General features: G+C 43.8%; 1 protein-coding gene across 4 annotated transcripts in view; it reads right to left on the reverse strand.

Annotated features, from left to right (window-relative positions):
• Nucleotides 1-19,728, reverse strand: part of LOC137533983 (solute carrier family 22 member 15-like) — a 538,432-nt gene that overhangs the window by 406,827 nt on the left and 111,877 nt on the right. For all 4 annotated transcript variants that reach the window (XR_011024265.1, XR_011024264.1, XM_068255310.1 and 1 more), the window contains one exon: nucleotides 17,878-18,096. Coding sequence is in view for 2 of the 4 variants with exons in the window: in XM_068255310.1 (XP_068111411.1) it covers nucleotides 17,878-18,096 (219 nt within the window). In the remaining 2 variants the exon portion in view is untranslated. The remainder of the gene's footprint in view (nucleotides 1-17,877; nucleotides 18,097-19,728) is intronic.

Raw genomic sequence — 19,728 nt, forward strand, 5'->3', positions numbered from 1 at the left:
AGGCCAGCGGTTAGGGAGACAGGGCAAGCAGGCAAATTAAAAAGAGTAAGCATTCCAGTAAAAGATACATGTGCAGGGGCAGCTGGCAGGAAAAGCAAAGCAGCAGAGCAGTGTAGGGGACAACACCAAAGCTACCCAGCAGTTGGGCATGGTGGTGTGTTATGTGTATGTAGTCATACCTGCTGAAACCTTGCCTTGTTGTGGTTGGCATCTGTTCCTGGATCAGATTAAATGGTATCCTAGCGTGTTTCTCCTGGCGTCTGGGCTGGACAATGCTGAGCAGCAGTAGCACATTGTGGTGAGGGGGCCGGCGGACAGTTTGGGCCTGCTGAGGTGCAGGGCAGGGGGCACCTTTTAGCTCCTGCTGTAGACTGCGCCAGGAAAGGTGGAGGCGAGCATCTGGCGGGAGCAGCTGGGAGCCTGCTGGGGAGTCAGAAGGCAGCAGGTAACTTGTAGAGCCTGCAGGTGGCTATGGAGTAGGAGCGGTGGAGTCCCGTGCCCGGATCTCTACAGTGACGGCCGGGGACTTGCGGGTGCAGCTGGGAGCCTGCCGAAGACTAGGGCCACCCGGGAAGTAACTAGAGGAGGCGGCCATCCGTCGGATGCTGTGGTTTGTCTGGCTGGTGGAGTCAGGGGAGCTGGCTCTGGATTAGGAGCGTTGCGGTCGGCGCCCGGGTCCTCCTCTGCGAGTGATGCTAGGTAGGAGATTTCACTGTGTATACACGTTTAACATATTCATTAGAAGTTCCCCATCAGGTGCGCATGGCGAGACGCTTGGGGATTGGTTGCCAAGGCGACACACGAACCTGATTGGCTGTATTCCATGCGGGTTTGAATATATATATGCGAGTTTGAATGATGTTAGTTAGACACTGAAAGAGCCTGATATAAGGAGGACATTCCTCCGAAACATCACTGTATTTTGTCACGTGGTCTTTCAATGCATAAGAGCTGGATGGTGCCAGTCTTCATCTTCTGAACAGACAGAAGCCAACGGACAAACAATAGATCTTCCCCAAATACTTCGTTAAATTCCTAGCAACAAAGAAAATTATCCATCTAGGCAATTATATATAATAATATCATCACCAAAAAAATGCAATGTAATATACAAATTTTATTACCTTCTGGAGAAGTAATGGCGTCACGTAACGCGTAAAGGGGCACAGGAGGAGAGCGTGGTTCCTACTAGCAGTTGCAGGACTGTGTAAGAGATTGCACACATGGCTTAGCAGCCTTGTTTATTCTGATGATGTAGTCCTATGGCATTGTTGTATTACTTTTGAGGTTTGGAAGGTTATACTCAATGACTCACTGACCAATGCCATTTTGGATCTATTCCAGGCCTGGGCAAACTTGGCCCTCCAGCTGTTAAGGAACTACAAGTCCCACAATGCATTGCAGGAGTCTTGCAGCCACAGTCATGACTCAAAGGCAAATGCATTGTGAGACTTGTAGTTCCTTAACAGCTGGAGGGCCAAGTTTGCCCATGCCTGATCTAATCCCATGTCCTGTTCCCAGATCATTATTACATGCATTGTTATTAATTACTACTGTGTGGAACACCTGTCTCCTTGTGATTTGATGGAATTTTAATTGTTTAGATGGTGGGTTTTTTGATACATTCCCTAATAAAATTTCTGTATTACATTGCAATGTTTTGGTGATGACATTATTATATATAATTGCCTAGATGGATACTTTTCTTTGTTGCTAAGAGTTAAACATGTCCATGGCAACAGCCCTATATAAGGGCATATTGCTCGTTTGTTTCGTTAAATTCCATCTGATTAACAGGCATAGAAATGAGGATGATGGGCTCGCCTCCCCAACGTCCAAATAGCAGCAATTGGTATGTGTCACCAGGATATATATTTATTTAGAATAACTTCACTTGCCCATATTTGCTCGGTAACCTTTAATAATGGCTGTATGGTGCTAAGCCACATCGTCCAGGCCCGTCTCCACCCTGAATTAGATTTATTTGTTGGTAGACATGGAAACCATCTAAGCAACTCCATTACCTGTGCCATAAATTAAGGGCAAGTATTCCCATGTAACTAATGCGGTGATAATTTATACGGCGGGTCGATTCTTCCGCTCAGTCACAGACAGGTTCCTCAGCATACCAATCACATACAGGACCATGTTGAGGTTGCGATATACATATCAAAGCCTGGCCGGTCACTGTGACCTCATGAATAGAGCTGCTGAGATACGCGCTTGTTACTGCTCTACAGACTATATTATATCTCCCCTGACTTGCAATTATTTAAAGTTTATGGGCTCCTCTCCTAACATGATCTCATAGCCAGTCACTTAAATGGCCTTGCTACCCCGACTTCAACAATGTAACATAATTCACAGCTTTAATCTAGTTTAGGATATAAAAAGAGCAACAAAAAAAAAAAAAAGAAATACCGTGCGGACTCATTATATATTGTCAACAAGTAGCGATAACAGCCATTAATAAAGTGCCCTGCTTAATGCTGGGCGAGAAAATCAAGAACAAAGATAATAGACATCGCAAAATTAAACACGGCCTTTATATTTTACTGACCCTTAAACACAGTGACTGCGCCGCGGAGCATAGCTTACAGTCATTGGCAGCTTTCTGGTTATATCCAAAGGGTTAAAGCTACAATTAACATGCCTCTATAAAATAGAATTACCTGCTACTGCCATGGTGATCATTAACAGCGGTGATTGGTAGACGGACAAAATACATCAAGAGCTGCATGGCTAATTCATGTACAGACAAACCAACGTTCGTAATCGAATGCAGTCTGAAACTGGGCTCCAGAGGAAAAATAAGTACTTATTATTATTATTATTATTATTATTATATTATTATTATACTGCATATACTCAAGTATAAATCTAGAAATGCAGGTCTGATTCACTTCATAAAAAGTATATGGGTCGACTTATATATGAGTCATGGGCAACACTGAGCACACTGAGTAATGTGTGTACGAAAAGTGTCATTACCATTTGCAGCAATGTACCCTGTGGTAAGTGATACTTTGAGGAAAGGAAATGCCAAGAACACACAGGTCTGAAAATACTGGCCACAACAATTAACAAGGAAAGGGGGAGGGGGGAGGGGGGGAATACTGGGCTGCATAAAAGGGAGTGAATAATTGCAGCACTTGGGGGCCTGGAGGAGGTATTGGCTGCACTTAAGGGGCAGGAGGGGTTAATGGCTGCAATACTGTATACAGTGCAGTCATTAACCCCTCCTGAGCCCCAAATGCAGACATTAACTTTGCCGGGTAGACTTATACTTGAGTCAATAAAAATTCCAGCTTAAGGGGGTTGAATGTTGGAGTCGACTTATACACAAGGTCAACTTGTATTTAAGTATATACGGTAATTATAATAAACTACCAGATTGAGACTAGAAAAATCCAGGCTTCAGACCACTGAAGTTTGTAAGCAATCACCTCTTTATTGCATCCTCAGCAGAACAGACAAGACTATATAGTGTAGATGGCCCGACAACCGTTTCACCGAATGAACGCACTTTGTCAGAGGCCACAAGTAAAAAGTGTGGCCTTGAGGCCTCTGACAAAATGGGTATAGCCAATGAAACGGCTGTCAGGCCAACTACACTGTATTGTCTTGTCTGTCCTGCTGAGGATGCAATAACAATAATAATAAAAATAATAATAATAATTTTAACATTTAAATAGCGCTTTTCACCGGTGGAACTCAAAGTGCTTGAGAACTGCAGCTACTAGCGATGTGCCCAATAGCCCACCCTGCAGTGTTAGGGAGCCTTGCCCAAAGACTCCTCACTGAATAGGTATCGGCTTATTGAATAGGAAGAGCTGAGAGGCAGTGCCCTTAACGTGTACACAATCCAGCAACTAATAAAGAGGTGATTACGTGCAAACGTCAGTGATCTGGTGCCTAGATCTTACTAGTTTCAATCTGGTTGTATATATCATTGGACTCGCTACCCAGAGGCACAGACACACACCTGGGTACCTGAATGCTCTGACCATATTCATTGAATGCCGACCCTTCTACTACTTCTACTTTTCTGATTTTATCCACTTCACCTCCAAGGGTTTTTCCCCTTAAAACCCAGAGCAATTTTCACCTGTCAGCACTCCTACCATTCATTTGTCTATAACTTTATTACTACTTATCACAACAAAACAATCTAGCTCTTTTTTTTTAGCCACCAATTAGGATTTCTTTGGAGGGTATTTTTTGCTAAGAACTATTATATTCTAACTTCATTTTAACAGGAAAAAAGAAAAAAAATCATGGTTTCTCAGTTTTTGGCCTTTATAGTTTTAAAGTAATACAGGTTACCGTAATTCAAACCTACACATTTTATTTGCCTATTTGTCCTGGTCATTGCAACATTTAAAAGATTTCCCTAGTACAATGTATGGTGCCAATATGTTATTTAGAAATAAAGGTGCATTTTTTCAGTTTTGCGGCCGTCACTATTTACAAGCCCATAGTTTAAAAATTAACAGTAATATAATCTCTTGATATGCATAATAAAAAGTTCAGTCCCTAAGGTAACCATTTGTGTTTTTATTATTTGCAATTTTTTTTTTTTTAAATGCAAAAAAAAAAAAAAAAAAAAAAATGGGTGATTAGGTGATAGGGCGGGAGGCTACAAGATGTACACACACACACACACACACACACACACACACACACACACACACACACACACACACACACACACACACACACACTTCCTATTGCGTACCTATAGTACGCTAAATAGGAAGTAATGCTTGTATGGTTCCGTCGGAAGTAAACAAATGATCGGGGCATCTCATTGATGCCTGCAATTATTCACATGGGGACAGAGACTAATAAATGGGAACTGCGATCCCATTCATTCATCTCCCGTATAACGATTGGCAGCGATAACAAGCGCGGGAGTGTGAGGTGGCAACGGTCGTAGTAGCTACATCCCTGTGAGGGGAACAGGGAATTCCCGGGGGAGAGGAAGTGGTTAAACCGATGGAAAAAAAATTCTAAAAGTTAAACACTTTTTCTAGGATTTCAACAAAAAACCTAAAGAAGAAAAAAGAATTAAACAGATCGCGTCTAGCGGTAAATGCTTTTTGCAAAGAAAGATGATCTGCATCATTGACGACGTACGCTTGAGTCTCCTGTAATAGTAAATCAGGTCCTTTTACTTGCCAGAACAATTAAATGCTTTTAGAGAAAAAAAAAGTAATTTGTGAACCAAGTCAGACGGCAGACAATTTCACAGCTAGAAAGGCTCATAAGACCCAGTACAGACAAGTACTGATACTATTGTTTGATGTAAAGCTTTTATGCCCATTAGATATGCCAGCTTAGAACTCGAGTTACTGTAAATCCTGAATGAGGAAACACAGTTATTGAAATTCCATAAATCAGTACACAAAGTAAAATTGTACTTTTGAGATAAAAATTAACATTATGCCGCTTTTCATATCTAGCGGAATTCAAGGCCAGAAGCCATAATATAAACATTTCTGTACTTCTAGGAGGGACATGCGCAATATGCTTAGTGGAGCGTGAACGTCCCAACTTCACGTCATAAGTCTACCAAAGTTAATGAGCTTGAAGCCATGTACAGACACTGAGCACAATACAGACTACGTTGCTTGGCTGTTGACTGAGCAGCACATTGTCCTCTCTGGAGCGCAGAGGGAGGCGTATGAGCTAGTATAGATTCACTAAAATAATTTAAAGTGATAATGAAGAGACGGGGGGGGGGGGGGGGGAATTAACTCCCCTGTGGAGAAAAAAGGATTTGGATCTCAAAGCTTTCCCGGTTCCCTCTGAGTCCCCGTTTCAGCGCTGTCATCCCCTTTGCAGGTATTCAACCAATTGTCAAAAACGCCTCCTTTGAGGAGCGCTGGGAGGCTTCGGAAGTGTCCCAGAGTACTTCTGAAAATGGTTGGCTCCATACGGCTAGTGCATGAGCATGCTCTTGCACATGCACAGTATGATGCCACCCATCTTCAGAAGCACTCAGAGATATGAGTGATTCTGATGCATTCCAAGTGTTCCCGAAGGTAGCAAATTTGAATAGGGGAAAGCACTAGAATGAGGACACCGAGAAGACGGCTCTATGAGATCCAAAGCTTTCCCTCTTCATGGGTGTAAGATCACACATGCGCAGTATGATGCTGCTGCCCATCTTCAGAAGCACTCAGAGGCAATAGTGCTTCCAAAGCCTTTAAGGGCTCCCAGATGTGGCAAATTTGAACAAGAAACCGCATTGGAACAAGGACAACGAAAGAGGACCCGGAAGGCTCTATGAGATCCAGAGTCTTCCCTCTTCATAGGGGAGCATCTGACATTATTGTCCCACAGCTTAGGCAATCTGTGCTGCGTGTATTCTGGTGCTTCTTTTCCTGAATTAGCACATAAGCACTTCTTCCACTTGTCACTTTCTTTCTGCACTACTGCCCTTCTGCTCAATCCCTGTGGGTATTTATTCGCTTGTCCTATTCATTAATACAGCAATACACATGGTTCTTTGTACCCATTATGTAGGGTCATTTGCACTTCTGAACACAAGTTTTGTAGGCTTTTGTTAGGTATATGGAAATTGGTCTTTTATGTGATATACTGTAGATGCTAATACACATTGCTTGAATTGGAGGTCCTGTGAATATTTTTGACTTAATTATGGACCTTATAACTTGTACACTCTGCGCATCACCTTTGGTAATTTTAATTGCTTTTAAAATAGATTTGTATATTCAATAACATTTAGCTAGTGTTTTGTGATAAATTAAGTTGGCTTGGTGCGGTTATATTGGGTGCTTCTCTCTGTTCTTTCATCTTCAGAAGCGCTCAGAGATCTGTGTGCTTCAGAAGCCTTCCGAGGGCTCCTAGAGGTGGAAAATATGAACAGAAGACAGCACTAGAATGAGGACACAGGGAGGACTAGTGAGTGTCCTAGAATGAGGACACTTATAGAAGACGGCTGTATGAGATCCAAAGCTTTCCCTCTTCATGGGTGTGCATTGGCGCATGCGCAATATGGTGCCGCCCCATCTTCAGAAGCACCCAGAGACATGAGTGCTTCCGAAAGCCTTCTGAGTGCTCCCGGAGGTGGAAAATATGAACAGGGAACAACACTGGAACGAGGCCAACGAGAGAGGACCCGAAGACTAGGAGATCCAGAGTCTTCCTTCTCCATAGGGGAATATCTGACTTTATTTTCCCACAGTCGCTTCAGTATTTTATTTATTTTTTACCAACAGTACACAAATGTTTAGCAACATCCATTTAGCATTGGAAGCATCTGTACACAATCTTGATTACACAGTTTGTAATCGGGCCAAGGAAAATATGAAGTGTGTATTTCGCTTTAGAATGAGCCGTAGCTTTATGCTGGAGGAGTACTTTATTCCTCCGACTTACCCACCAGGATCATCATAAAAACACTGGTTTCCTCAAGCAGCACTTTTGATGTGTTTGCTGATCGGTGGCGATTGGCAAAGTGGTAGGATGGTGGAATTCGGGGCGATTCCACTACAACAATGCAAATCATATTAATTTGCCAACTGCAGCATTTTCTGAGCAATTGCGTTTGATGGAATGCTGCATAAATCACACGGTCTTTCAAAACTGTTTAGTACATTGCGTGAAAAAAAATCATAATAATTGGAAAAAACTAAGCATTTGCTATTGCTAGTGGAACTGGGCTCTATGAAGACATGCAGCTTGTTAATAAAATGTACTCTAAGATCACAAAAAGCCAAGATCATTCCATTTTCCATAACGGAGACTAAAGGATAAACTGATGTGTCAATGGATCTATAACATCGGTTTAGACATGTCCATTTTGAAGGCATCTGTTGTGTTCAATGCAGAGGTGAAATGCAAAGTCCTGTCCTGTATGAGTTTTCTGAACACTGCACAGAAAACTTAAGTGTCCATCATGGTCTCCCTTGCTCCCTCTTATGTCAGATCTGCTGAGACCATCCATGTTGGCAATGCAGCATAGTGTGAACTAAGCCTTACTGTAAAGGGAACCTTTACTGTGCCAGTAAAATAAAAAAAATAAAAAGTTTTAACTTACCTGGGGCTTCCACCAGTCCCCTGCAGACGTCCTGTGCCCTCGCTGTTACTCACCGATCTTCCAGTCACCCACCATGGCTACGTTTTTGGAGTCGATGCGCCTGCACAGACCTGGCCATGTGCATCCTCGATTGCACACCCGTCCCTGTGGCCGTCCTGCATATGCACAGTACGCGTACTACATAGTAAGCGTACTGTATAAGAAGAACTTGTTTGTGGTAGCTTCAATGATTCTACAGTTCCTCCTGTTCAGTAAGCCACCACCTATTCAGTAAGGAATCCTTGGACAAGACTCTATAATACTGCCTACTGAGCGCACCCTAGTGGCTGCAGCTCTGGTGCTATAAGTCCACCAGGAGAAAAGCACTATATAAAAATGTTATTTGTCTTGTCTTATGAGGTATATTACATGTTCCTTGCAAGATTGTGGTTTTATTTCACTAAATGAACATGATCCATTCCACCTAATAACAGGATGCAAATAACAGTCACCGGGAGCAACCAATCAAAAACATTTATTGGTTTGACAGTAGTAAGCTTTTAAGCGTCAATATCTGCAAGGGCTTAAGGTACTTATTTGCTTTCTGCACAACGATATTAAAAAAGGCCCAGAATGCATCTCTCAATAACACACTGAGAAGCGAGTCATTCTTCAAGCTTAACCAATATTTATGCATGTACAGCCATGACAGGGAACTATAGACATTACAGAATATTGTGACAGGACCTGCCTTGTGGTTTAGTCATGTCAATACTAATGAAGTCATGTGGTAAATATCAGCTCTTATCCACATAACACATTTACTTCTCTCCTACATGAATTCCCTAGTGGTTTCTGAAATATCGGATACTCCTACAACCACTTCATGTGCAATATAAATCCCTTAGGAAGGGCATACATTACACAATTTTAAAATATATTAGGCAATCAATTTCATTTAGACAAAAAAATAAAATCTGAACTTGACTGAAGCACCAGTATCTGCTTCAATCAGTCTTCTGACTTTAAAGAGACTCTGTAACAAAATTTTCAGCCTATGGGTGCCCATACACTCGTCAGATTGGCAGCAGACAGATAAGAAATGCATCTGATGATCTATCTGATGCGTTTTTAGAACATTTTTTACCAGGATAGAATTCCAATAGATTTCAGTTTGAAATCTGTTGAAATTCGATCTGATGGCATTTTTTTGCCATCAGATTTCCATTAAGGCCAATGCAAACTGATAAGCAATCTCATCAGATCGACCTAAATTTTCCACCCTGCTAGTTCGATGGAAATCCATCGAAATCGATCGAAATCGGCCGTCGATCGGTCGATTGGCCAACCGATTTGCGATCGATCGATCGATCGATCGCGATCGATCGGTCGGCCAGAAAATCGGCTGAGTGTATGGGCTGCTTTAGTTCTTCTATCCTAGAAGTTCCTTTGTCTGTTCTAATGTGCTCTGGCTTACTATAGCCTTTCCTAATTGCACAGTGGCTGTGTTATCTCTGTTATATGATCTAATCTGTTTTCTTCTGTCAGCTCTGTCTTCTAAGGCTGGAATGTGTGGAATGTGCAGGGCTGCTTGTGATTGGATAGAAGCGATACATACCCTCTGCAGGCCCCCTGCAGGCTCTGTATGACTCACACACTCTGCTTATGTGGGCCTATCACAAGCTGGTTAGTTTGTTTGTAAACACTGCCTAAAACGGTTAATTACAAGCCAGGATTGCAGCAGAGAGTGGCAGAAACAGCACAGAGGGGCCCAGGAGAACATAATGGATAGAATGGTATGCTTTTTGCTGTACAAATTTTAGAGTACAGATTCTCTTTAAAACGGTATAAAACCCTGGCATAATATTCAATTAAAACAGGTTTTCCTACTTTTTATATGCCATACAGTTATCATATTTGCTTTTGTGCATAGTATTATTATTCATTTCGAAATTACAAGGTCCCAAAAGTACAGTTTTTTTGCTTTGAGAGCTGACTTTGCATTTTATTCATCTTGTATTGAAGGCAGAAATGCTTTCAGTGTCTCTGTGTCCAGGAGCTTTTGCAAAGTCCGATAATGTGTCACATTCCTCACTTGATACTATTAAGTAAACACAAGATAACATTATCTTCACTTTCAGATGCGTCCAGATTTCTCTGCACTGAACTTTCAAACTGTGTTTTACTAATTGAATGCTGTTCAAGGAAGAAAAAAAAAAAGAGCTGGTTGTATATAATATGCTGTAAATAATTTTTTAGAGTAAAGAAGAAATGCTGGGTTTCATTCTGCTTTCAGAAAACCTGAACTGAAAAATAAAAGTGAAAACAAACACACACATCATACTTACCTACCGCGTAGTCGGCTTTTCAATCTGTTTCTCCTCTCCTGAGTCCTGTTTGTCCACTGTGATCAACGGAATTTTTGTAAAAAATGGTGATAACCATTCCATAACCGCTTCCAGGTCAGCACTCAGCAGTTAACAAATAATATAGCTTGAGCCATAGGAAAACATGGACATTCCCATACACATCAGTCCTCTGTTATAACTGACAGCAACTGATATAGTTGCTGTCAGTTAAGGCTTTCAGCTTTCCGAGAGACAAGTCTGACAAGATCTTGTCAGAATTGGGAGGAAGTGTTATAAGAAATAATAAGAGCTTCTGAGAAGAACTGACGTCGAGGTAAGCATTTACTATTCATGTGCAGGTACATCATGCATTTATTTTAAATAATTTTTCTCGTTTCAGGTTCACTTTCATATATTCACTATATTTATATTTTCATCTAAGGACCACTGTAAAATTAAACACCACATTCCGCTACAGGACCTTACAACCTTGCTTCGAGATTTCCTCACATCACAGCTGCTCGACTGCAATGCCCGCTACACAGACCTTCCAACTAAGCACTTGTACTGCCAGCAGTTAGTATAGAATGCTGCTGTCAAGTAACTAGTTAACCTATCAAACTATTGTCAGATTACACCGATACTTTGATCGCTCCACTGGTTACCAATAAAATGGAGACTCCTCTTCAAGATTGGACAAGACCAAGATGGCGCCGGACTCTGTCGCCTCGGCCACAGGGCTCCGGCGGTTTTAGTACTTTTCTCTCTCCTCCACTCACCTCTGAGCTCCACTCTTGCTGGGTAAGAGGCGGAGGACATGGGCACTACCGGTCCTGCTCCGCATCAGCCACGGATCGCAGGCGGCGAGGATCAGCTGTTGAGGATCAGCTGTCCGGGGCCACGTGTTGTGCGCAGGCATGGAGAGGCAGCACGGAGTTCGGCTGATCTGCCGCCGCTGCCTCCAGATCATCACGGTCTCCACCTGCACCGATCCCAGCACCGCAGCTCGTCACCCAGGACGGTTCCTAGCGGTGAGGACCCCCTTCGAGTGGCTGGAAGCTGCCGCTGGAGAAAAATCAGGACGTCGCATGGAGGAGCCCACAGCCGTCCCCCTGCCACAGTTCATAGCGGCCTGAAGCCGCTGCCAAGGAGACCCGGCTGCCACAAGAAAGGATCTCACGGCCGTTCCCCCACCGCTCACAGCTAGCAGGCGCTGCAAATGGATCCAGGTCGCCGCACAGCGGAGGGTCACAGCTGCTCCCAGCCTCTCACTGCACGAGGGACACGCCACGGCAGGCCCCATCCACCAAGGCCGGAGGATCCTTTTGTTTACCTGCATTCCCATGGGCCCTGGAGCTTGGACCTTTCTCCACCAGTCCTGGCTCTGTATGCTTCAGCTGGCAGAAGCACAGGGTCCCATCTGCCTGCATCCACCATAGATCCATGCGCATCAACTGAACTGATGGCCGGACCCAAGGGTGTTTTTCAATCTGCAGCCCCATAGACTCTGCCTCGGTCTCTCTCTTCTTGCCTTGGTCTTCTCTTCGTCTCTCTTAGCTATCCTTTCTCTCTCTCTTTCTTCATCTCTGTTAGCTATCCTTTCTCTCTCTCTTTCTACATCCACTCTTTCCAGGACACACTGCGGGGCATCTGGAGCTGCTGTGGAGCGAGCGAGCACCGTCGACAGTTGGCAGGCTGCTCCCCTCACATAGCACTCCAGATTTCCCCACGCGTCCTTCACTACAGTTACTGGTAATAGGTACATATAGGTATATGCTTAATTGTACTACTGTACCTGATTGTATGTGTTAAATTGCATGCATGTGTTTGTACCATCTCCGACCCTGTATGAGCCAAAAAAAATTCCAGGTACAACTCCCGTTGTATTCGGCGAAATAAATTTGATTCTGATTAATATTGAAACATCTGAACAACTTTGGGCCCTGGATACAGGAAAAGTTTGTTGAAATTGCATCAGACCTCAGATTAGCAGAATCTATAAACCTGTGTCACTCCCATAGGCCAAGTGCAAACCAAAACTGTTAGCAGATCCTCAAAACGCTAGCGGTTTTTGGAGCGGATTTCAGAGCGATTCTAGGCATGTTTAGAGCGTTTTTGTGTAGCAGATAACAAATACTGTTACAGTAAAAGCTGTTACTGAACAGCTTCTGTAACAAACGCCTGGAAAACCGCTCGTATCTAGCGTTTTCCAGAGCGGTTTGCGTGTTTCCTATACTTTACATTGAGGCAGAAACGCTTCTGCAAACTGCAAATGTGCAGCAGGAGGCACGTTTGAGGTTTGCTAAGAACCTCAAACCTCTGGTGTGCACCATCCCATTGAAATACATTAGCCAAGCGTTTTCACAGGCAGATGCGGTTAACGGATCGCTCATAAAACCGCTCGGTGTGCACTGGGCCATAGTTAAAACCTTTGGAGCCAGAGCATTCTCATGTTGCCCCTACTATTTGGAGCTCCCTACCACACTCTGTAAAGACATTCCCATCCCTGGAGGTATTCAAATCCAGATTGAAATGCCAGCTGTTTAGCCTGGCATTTTCGGACATGTAGATTTTTCCTTTGTACCACAATTACTGGTTTAAGACATGTGTAACGATCTGCTAGTGTGTGAGGGGCACTAGCAGACAGACAACTATCAGACGCTCCCTGAAAGGGAAATGTCTTACAGACAGTTACAGTTGAAGGCAGAACTGACACTGCTATAGGATACAAAGAATGGTCAGGCAATCGAGTTGGCAACAGATCAGGCATACACGGTACAAATACAGTAGGCAAAATCGGAGTGAGTGTTCAGGCAGAGGTCGGTAACAGATCAGATGGGCTAAGGTACAAAATCAGGAGACAGTATCAGAGTAGGTAATCAGGCAAGGTTGGCAACAAGTAATAACAATAGTATAAAGCCTGGGCTAGTGTGAAATCCCCGGGGTCCTGCCGGTTCACAGCACACACTGACTGACTAAGGTCTGGAGCCTCCAAAAGGTTGTGTTAGCTAAAACAGACAAAACGAGAGACTGACAGCACAAGGTTAAAGAAGCCTGGGATGACAGGACAGCCACGCCCCCCAGTTGCCCAGCGAATTAGGATCCGGGGGTGGCTCCATGCGTGTCAGCTGACAGCCGATCAGCTGACACGCTTCCTGAGTGTATAAGGAGCGCGACGCTGTCCGCGCGCACGCCCTCCCTCCTTTCAAAGCTGGTCTGCGCACACGCATCTCCCCGCCGGAGCACCGCTGACATCAGCGCTGGCGCAGCTGGGCGACCCAGAGGTCCTGGATGCGTCGCCGGCCGTGCCAGCACAGGTATGACTAACAACATGCTTACATGGTTTGAGTCTTATGGGAGAAAAGCACTTTACAAATGTTGTTAAATGTTTTTGGAAGTCTGTTTGCACGCATTCTACAACATGCTGCAGGTTCATCTTAGCAAATAATTAAAGAGAACCGGAGGTGCTAGGGAAGGTGGAGCACTCCTCTCGTCCAGATTTGATGTGCCTTGGTCTGGTAGCAACTCCAGATCAGTGTCGTATCGTAGAAGGAGGGACCGGCACCATGATGGTGCCAGTCTCTCCTCCTTCGAGTGAACATGACATGCAAATAAACTGGAGAGAAACAATTGTATTCATCCTCCTACTCCTAAAAATGACGTTTTCTAGATATCCCATGGTCATATTTAAACATTTACAAAGTAGAGTGAATGTTTTGTTATTTCTGCTCAATAGCAGCCTATTCGGTGTCCCTGAATGAAAATACATGAACTATTAACTTTTTTTATCTCCCCCTGCTTTCAGAAGTTGTATTCTGCCAGGAAAACGTTTACGACTGTAATGTGCTTACACCAGTAGTGATGGGCTCATGAGTAGTTACCTACTCGAATTCGTGATTTAAATGAGGCTTAAAAGCAGGCCTATGGGATGTGTTGCAAGACTCATTACCACACACTTCCTCTTGCAGGAGGAAGTGCACGGTAGTGAGCCTTGCAACGCAACCCATAGGCCGCATGCAAGACACATAGAAGCCGATGGAATTCTGGGTAACGATCCCCCCAACCCCCCCCCACCCCAACCCCCCCCCCCCCCCCCCCCGTCTCCCATGCACACAGCTGAGGCAATTATGCTTCATTTGAATCACAAATTAGAGTAGGTAACTACACGTGAGCCCATTACTACTTATCAGTGATGTGTGCTATATTCCCAACAAGGTACAGACAATATAGCTGTCACTTCCATGCATAAAATTCACTCTTTTAGACAGAAAAACAAACAAGTTAACCCTCCTGGCGGTAACCCAGGTGCAGAAGGATTTTTCAGGCCCTGCTGGCCAATTTGCACAATTTTATTTTGTTACACGCAGCTAGCACTTTGCGGCTGTCATGTAGCGAGCCCTAGGCTCGCTACATGATTTAAAAAAAAAAAAAAAAACTGCTAATAGACCGCCAGGAGGGTTAAACAGCCTGGTTATTAACATGTTTTGTACTATACATAGATATTTTTCCACTCATGGCTCATTGAGTTGTGTTTGGGTACAGATGGGTTGTGTTTTTTCTTGATTGCACTGTACATACACATGTTTATATCATCATGTTAAATGTCACCTAGTGTACACTTTAAGTGCTGGAATCTGTGCTTCTGGCTTTAAAAACAAACAAACGAAAAAAAAACACTTTTATAATATACATAAGAGACGGAAAAATTGGAACCCTGTGATTGGCATAGCAGGATAACTTCATCAATTTAAAATCAACCTGCATGACTTCCACCATTAGTTATTATGTCCTGCATTGGCATTTCAGTATTTCACTACTGGTCAAACCATTAACCTTAGCGGTCAGAAATAACAGCTTGGAAACAGCCATTCCTATTTAAAATGCATGCTGTCAGCAATTTTGCTTATAGACATGCATTAGAATCCGGATCATATGTAAATTGCTACAATTACAACACGTGTAGCTGTTCCGTGTACACATTTGTATGCTCATATGGAAATTGGGTTTAACTATTTTATCAGTGCACTAAAGTGATGTAATATTCTTTGAATAAATGTCCTCATTAAATGTATTAGTGATAAATAGACATACTATACTCCTCATACATCTCCTCAGTTTCCAGATACCAAACCAATTGCAATCTAAGATCTGCACATGACCTTTTGTCCTCCTCTAGAATTGCCTCCTCACATTCATGTATACAAAATTTTGCACGCACATCACCACTACTCTGGAATGCCCTTCCACAACACATCCCTCACTCTCCAAACTTTGATATCTTTAAACACTCCCTCAAAACTCACTTTTTCCCACATGCATACACCCTAACTTAGGCCATTCCCCCTTTGACCTAAGAACAAGTTGCACTCCTACTAGATAGTCTAAAAAACACTGGGCTTGATTCACCAAGACAAATAGCATGCCTTATCAGAGTTAACACGCCTTATCAGTTAACATGCCTTATCAGAGAAGCATAGCGAGAGCTACGAACTTATGCCTGTTAATTGGCAGTGACGAGAGCTCCACTCGTCCTGCCCTGAGCCCTTGTGGGTCCAATCACTTTAAAGGACATTATCCACTGCACTTTGATTGGCCCAATAGGGTGCCTGTCAAGTTTCCTGTCAAGTGACAGGCAGCCTATTGGGCCAAAGTGCGGGGATAATGTCCTTTAAAATGACTAGACCCGCAGTGGCTCAGAGCAGGACGAGTGGAGCTATCGTCATTGCCAATTAGCAGGCATAAGTTTGTAGCGCTCGCTATGCTACTCTGATAAGGGGTGTTAACTCTGATAAGGCATGCTATTTGTCTTAGTGAATCAAGCCCACTGCCTCTAAGCGTGATTATTGTATACAACCTTACCTCGTTTCCTCCTATTCCTTTAGATTTTAAGGTCGAAAAGGCAAGGCTCTCTCACCCTATCATGTCTTGGAATTTGTTATACAGCAGAGTCCCCGGTAGCCGGCATAAGGGGGAATCGCCTGATGCCGGATACATGTGCTTGCCGGTTGCTTAAGCAACTGGCCTAAAAAGCACAACCCACCCACCAATACATCAACCCGCCGATAGCCGTGCACGGATGCCAGAAGTCGCTAGGAGCAAGAGGAAGGCTGCAAGACGTCGCTGGAGGCTCGGTAAGTATTTAGAAGCTTGCAAACACCCACAAAAATTAAGTCACCATTATCGCTCAGGCATGTCGGTTAGTTAAGATTTCCAGTTGCCTGAGTTCTGGGTAATGGGGACTTTGCTGTACATTTTAATGTTACTGTAATTACCATTTCTGTATTTTGTTTATCTGATGTATACCATTGGTCCGTATTATGTACCCCATGTTTGTTTCTTACTTTGCACAGCGCCACAGAATAGGTTGGCGCTTTATAAATTAATAATACCGTATTTTCTAGCGTATAAGATGACCCCCAACTTTTCAAGTTAAAATATGGAGTTTGCTATATACTCGCCGTATAAGACTACCCGTTTGGGATATACTCGCCGTATAAGACTGCCCCTCTTCCAAAGCACACCAAATAAAAATTAAAAACATCATATGCTGGTGCCATGTATGAACAGATACTGGTGCTGTACTGTATGTGATACCCAGTATATAAACAGTATATAGGTGATTGACTGGTTGGATTGGTCAGCTTTCCCCGTTTATCAGAGCGGTATGGAAGAATAGATTACGCTGTGCCCATAAAAAAACACGCCTCTCATCTGTCTGGCACCCCTTGTATCCTATTTACCTCCTTCTCTGCCTCTCAGATCTCGCACATGTGCACCTGCGCCGATTTACTACATTCCTCAGCAGTGAGATCTGAGAGGCGGTAACAGGAGCGGGCCAAAACTGGTGGAAGTGGCATGTTCTATGGGCACAGCGCGATCTCTTTCTTCCATACTCTAGGCATCACTTTGCAGCATGAGCGGTGAGCACCCCCCAGCTTATGCAGTGACTGTCAAATCTCCGGCACCCAGTTATTAAACACCAGCATGCCACGTACGTGCATCACATATCGCTCGGCATCAATGACAACCGGCATTTAAGACACCCCCTGACTGTTCAGAAGATTTGAGGGTTAAAAAAAAAAAGAAAAAAAAAAGTCTTATACGGCAGAATATATAGTATATACAAAATCAATACGCAAACCCTGCATGCTACATAAGGGGAGAGAGCCGAGGCTTTCAGATCAGGTTTAACATCATTAAATTAGGCATTGAATTGTGCAGCACTGATTTATGTCATAACAATATTTTTTTAACGAAAGTGAGATTTCACTGGCGGTGCTTTTGGAAAGGGCTGCCATCCCAACTAACTCATTTAAATTTATGTATTGATGTCACTGCAACAGCTACTAACTTATCTCCCCATTAATAGCCTTCCAGATAACAGTATCTTAATTGTTCGCAACAAAAGCCACACATTTCTTGCTTTAAACCCAAAGGAAACCATAAAGTAGAAATGTTAAGCTTCATGCCTTTTTCACGTACCAGATATACATCAAGAGGATTGTTCTCCAGCGAAGCACTCCATATTTCACCAAATCAAAGGCACCGGGTGCTGAGTCACCACTGGCTGTTCTGTTACATTCCTTTAGTTTCACCGCTGGATTGTCTTTTCCATTGCCACGAGCTATGTGCCTTAATACGTCCTCCGCTTTCTCTGTATAGCCGTGGGAGTACAACCATCTCGGGGATTCAGGCAGTAAACTTTGAACACAGAATAACAAAATTTCACTACAGACATAACAGAATGGAAAGTTGTTTTAGTTTATGGTGTTGATTTACGAAAGTTGGGGAATAGTGGAGACCGAAAAGCACAACGACATAGTAGAATGTAATACATTATTCAGGATACAAAATTTTATGCTAAACAGCCTAGTTTCGGCATCAGAAACACTTCCTATACGTATACATTAACTACTTGATGACCACAGTGCTACCTCCCCCCCCCCCCCACCTAAAGACCAGGCCATTTTTTGCAGTACTGGGCTATGCAGGCTTTTCAGCCTCCTGCACAGCCCAGCTATGGAGCCCAGCGATCGGACTCACCTTTTTTTGTCTCCAAGGGGACATGCCGCTGGAGGGGTCCGATCGCTGCGGCAGTTTTTTTTTTTTTTGTTCTTCAGCCTTTATGAGGCTCTCTCTCCCTCCCCTTCCCTCCTCCCCTCCGGTATCTGAATTGGAACAGGACGGCGATCCTTCCTGTTCCGCCTCTCATAGGGCATTAGCCTATGAGAGGCCAGGGATCACCGATCTCATACAGCGCTGCCAGGGACCGCAGTGCTGTACAACTGTAAACAAGGGGGACTTCTTTCCCCTTTCGTTTACAAACAGCCTGCTAGCCGCGATCGGCGGCTAGCAGGCTATTCACGGAACTCTGTTCCGTGAAGTGGCAGGGAACGATTGCGCATGCGTGCGGCCGTTCCCTGTGAAACTGCAGCCCCCGGACTTGACGCCAATTGGCGGTTCTGGGGCTGCCACCGGGGTGACGCCCATTGGCGTGAGGCGGTCTTCAAGTAGTTAATGTATATTGGCTTGTAAGCCCAACCTCCCTGTGATGTTTAGCTTAGGCTATTTTGGTATGTCTTACCAGTGCACCCTGGGAGACTGGGGCCCATTTTTTTACACCTTGTCAAAAAATGCCTTTTAAACCACCAGCAACTGAGAAAATACTCAAAATAATCTTGGCAGTACTTTTTACCCACTTATTGGTAATTTTTCAAGTTGCAAAGTGCTGAAATGTTATATTAATGAGTACCCTAGGTGGATATAATATAGATTATAGGACACAGAGGCATGTTCCCCTGGGCTCTGCTGCCCCCCCCCCCCCTCCAAAAAAACTAGCGACAATCTGATTGTCGCTAGCCTCCTTTTGCCCCTTCTAGCTATCAATCACCTGCCTCCGTCAGTTCGCTTCCCCGCCTCCATCGCCTCACTCTCCCGCCTTCGTCACCTCGTTTTACCCGCCTCCGCTAGCTTCCTCTAATCGGCATCTAAGCCATGAACCAGGAAGTACTTCCAGGTCGTGGCCATCTTGGATTTCTTGCGCTGGTGATCGAAAAAGATGAACATGGAGCAGGTAGTATGGTTTGTGGGTGTTTTTTTATGCCGCCTCGGGAGAAAATAAAAAATTATCTCCTAGGAGAAAAATCAACCGAAAAAGTTAATTGAATAAAGGCCTAAGTGTTTACACCTACTTGGAAGCACACAAAAAACAAACGTTCCTCAAGGATGCTCCGCAGGGAAGGGATTCCAAAGGGAACACAGGTGCAAAAATCACATTTCCTGAAATTGATGATTTTAGTAGCAAATGCGTTTTAAAAAAACAGTAGCATTTTT

Source organism: Hyperolius riggenbachi, chromosome 10, assembly GCF_040937935.1.
Source record: "Hyperolius riggenbachi isolate aHypRig1 chromosome 10, aHypRig1.pri, whole genome shotgun sequence".
NCBI classification, from domain to species: Eukaryota; Metazoa; Chordata; class Amphibia; order Anura; family Hyperoliidae; genus Hyperolius; species Hyperolius riggenbachi.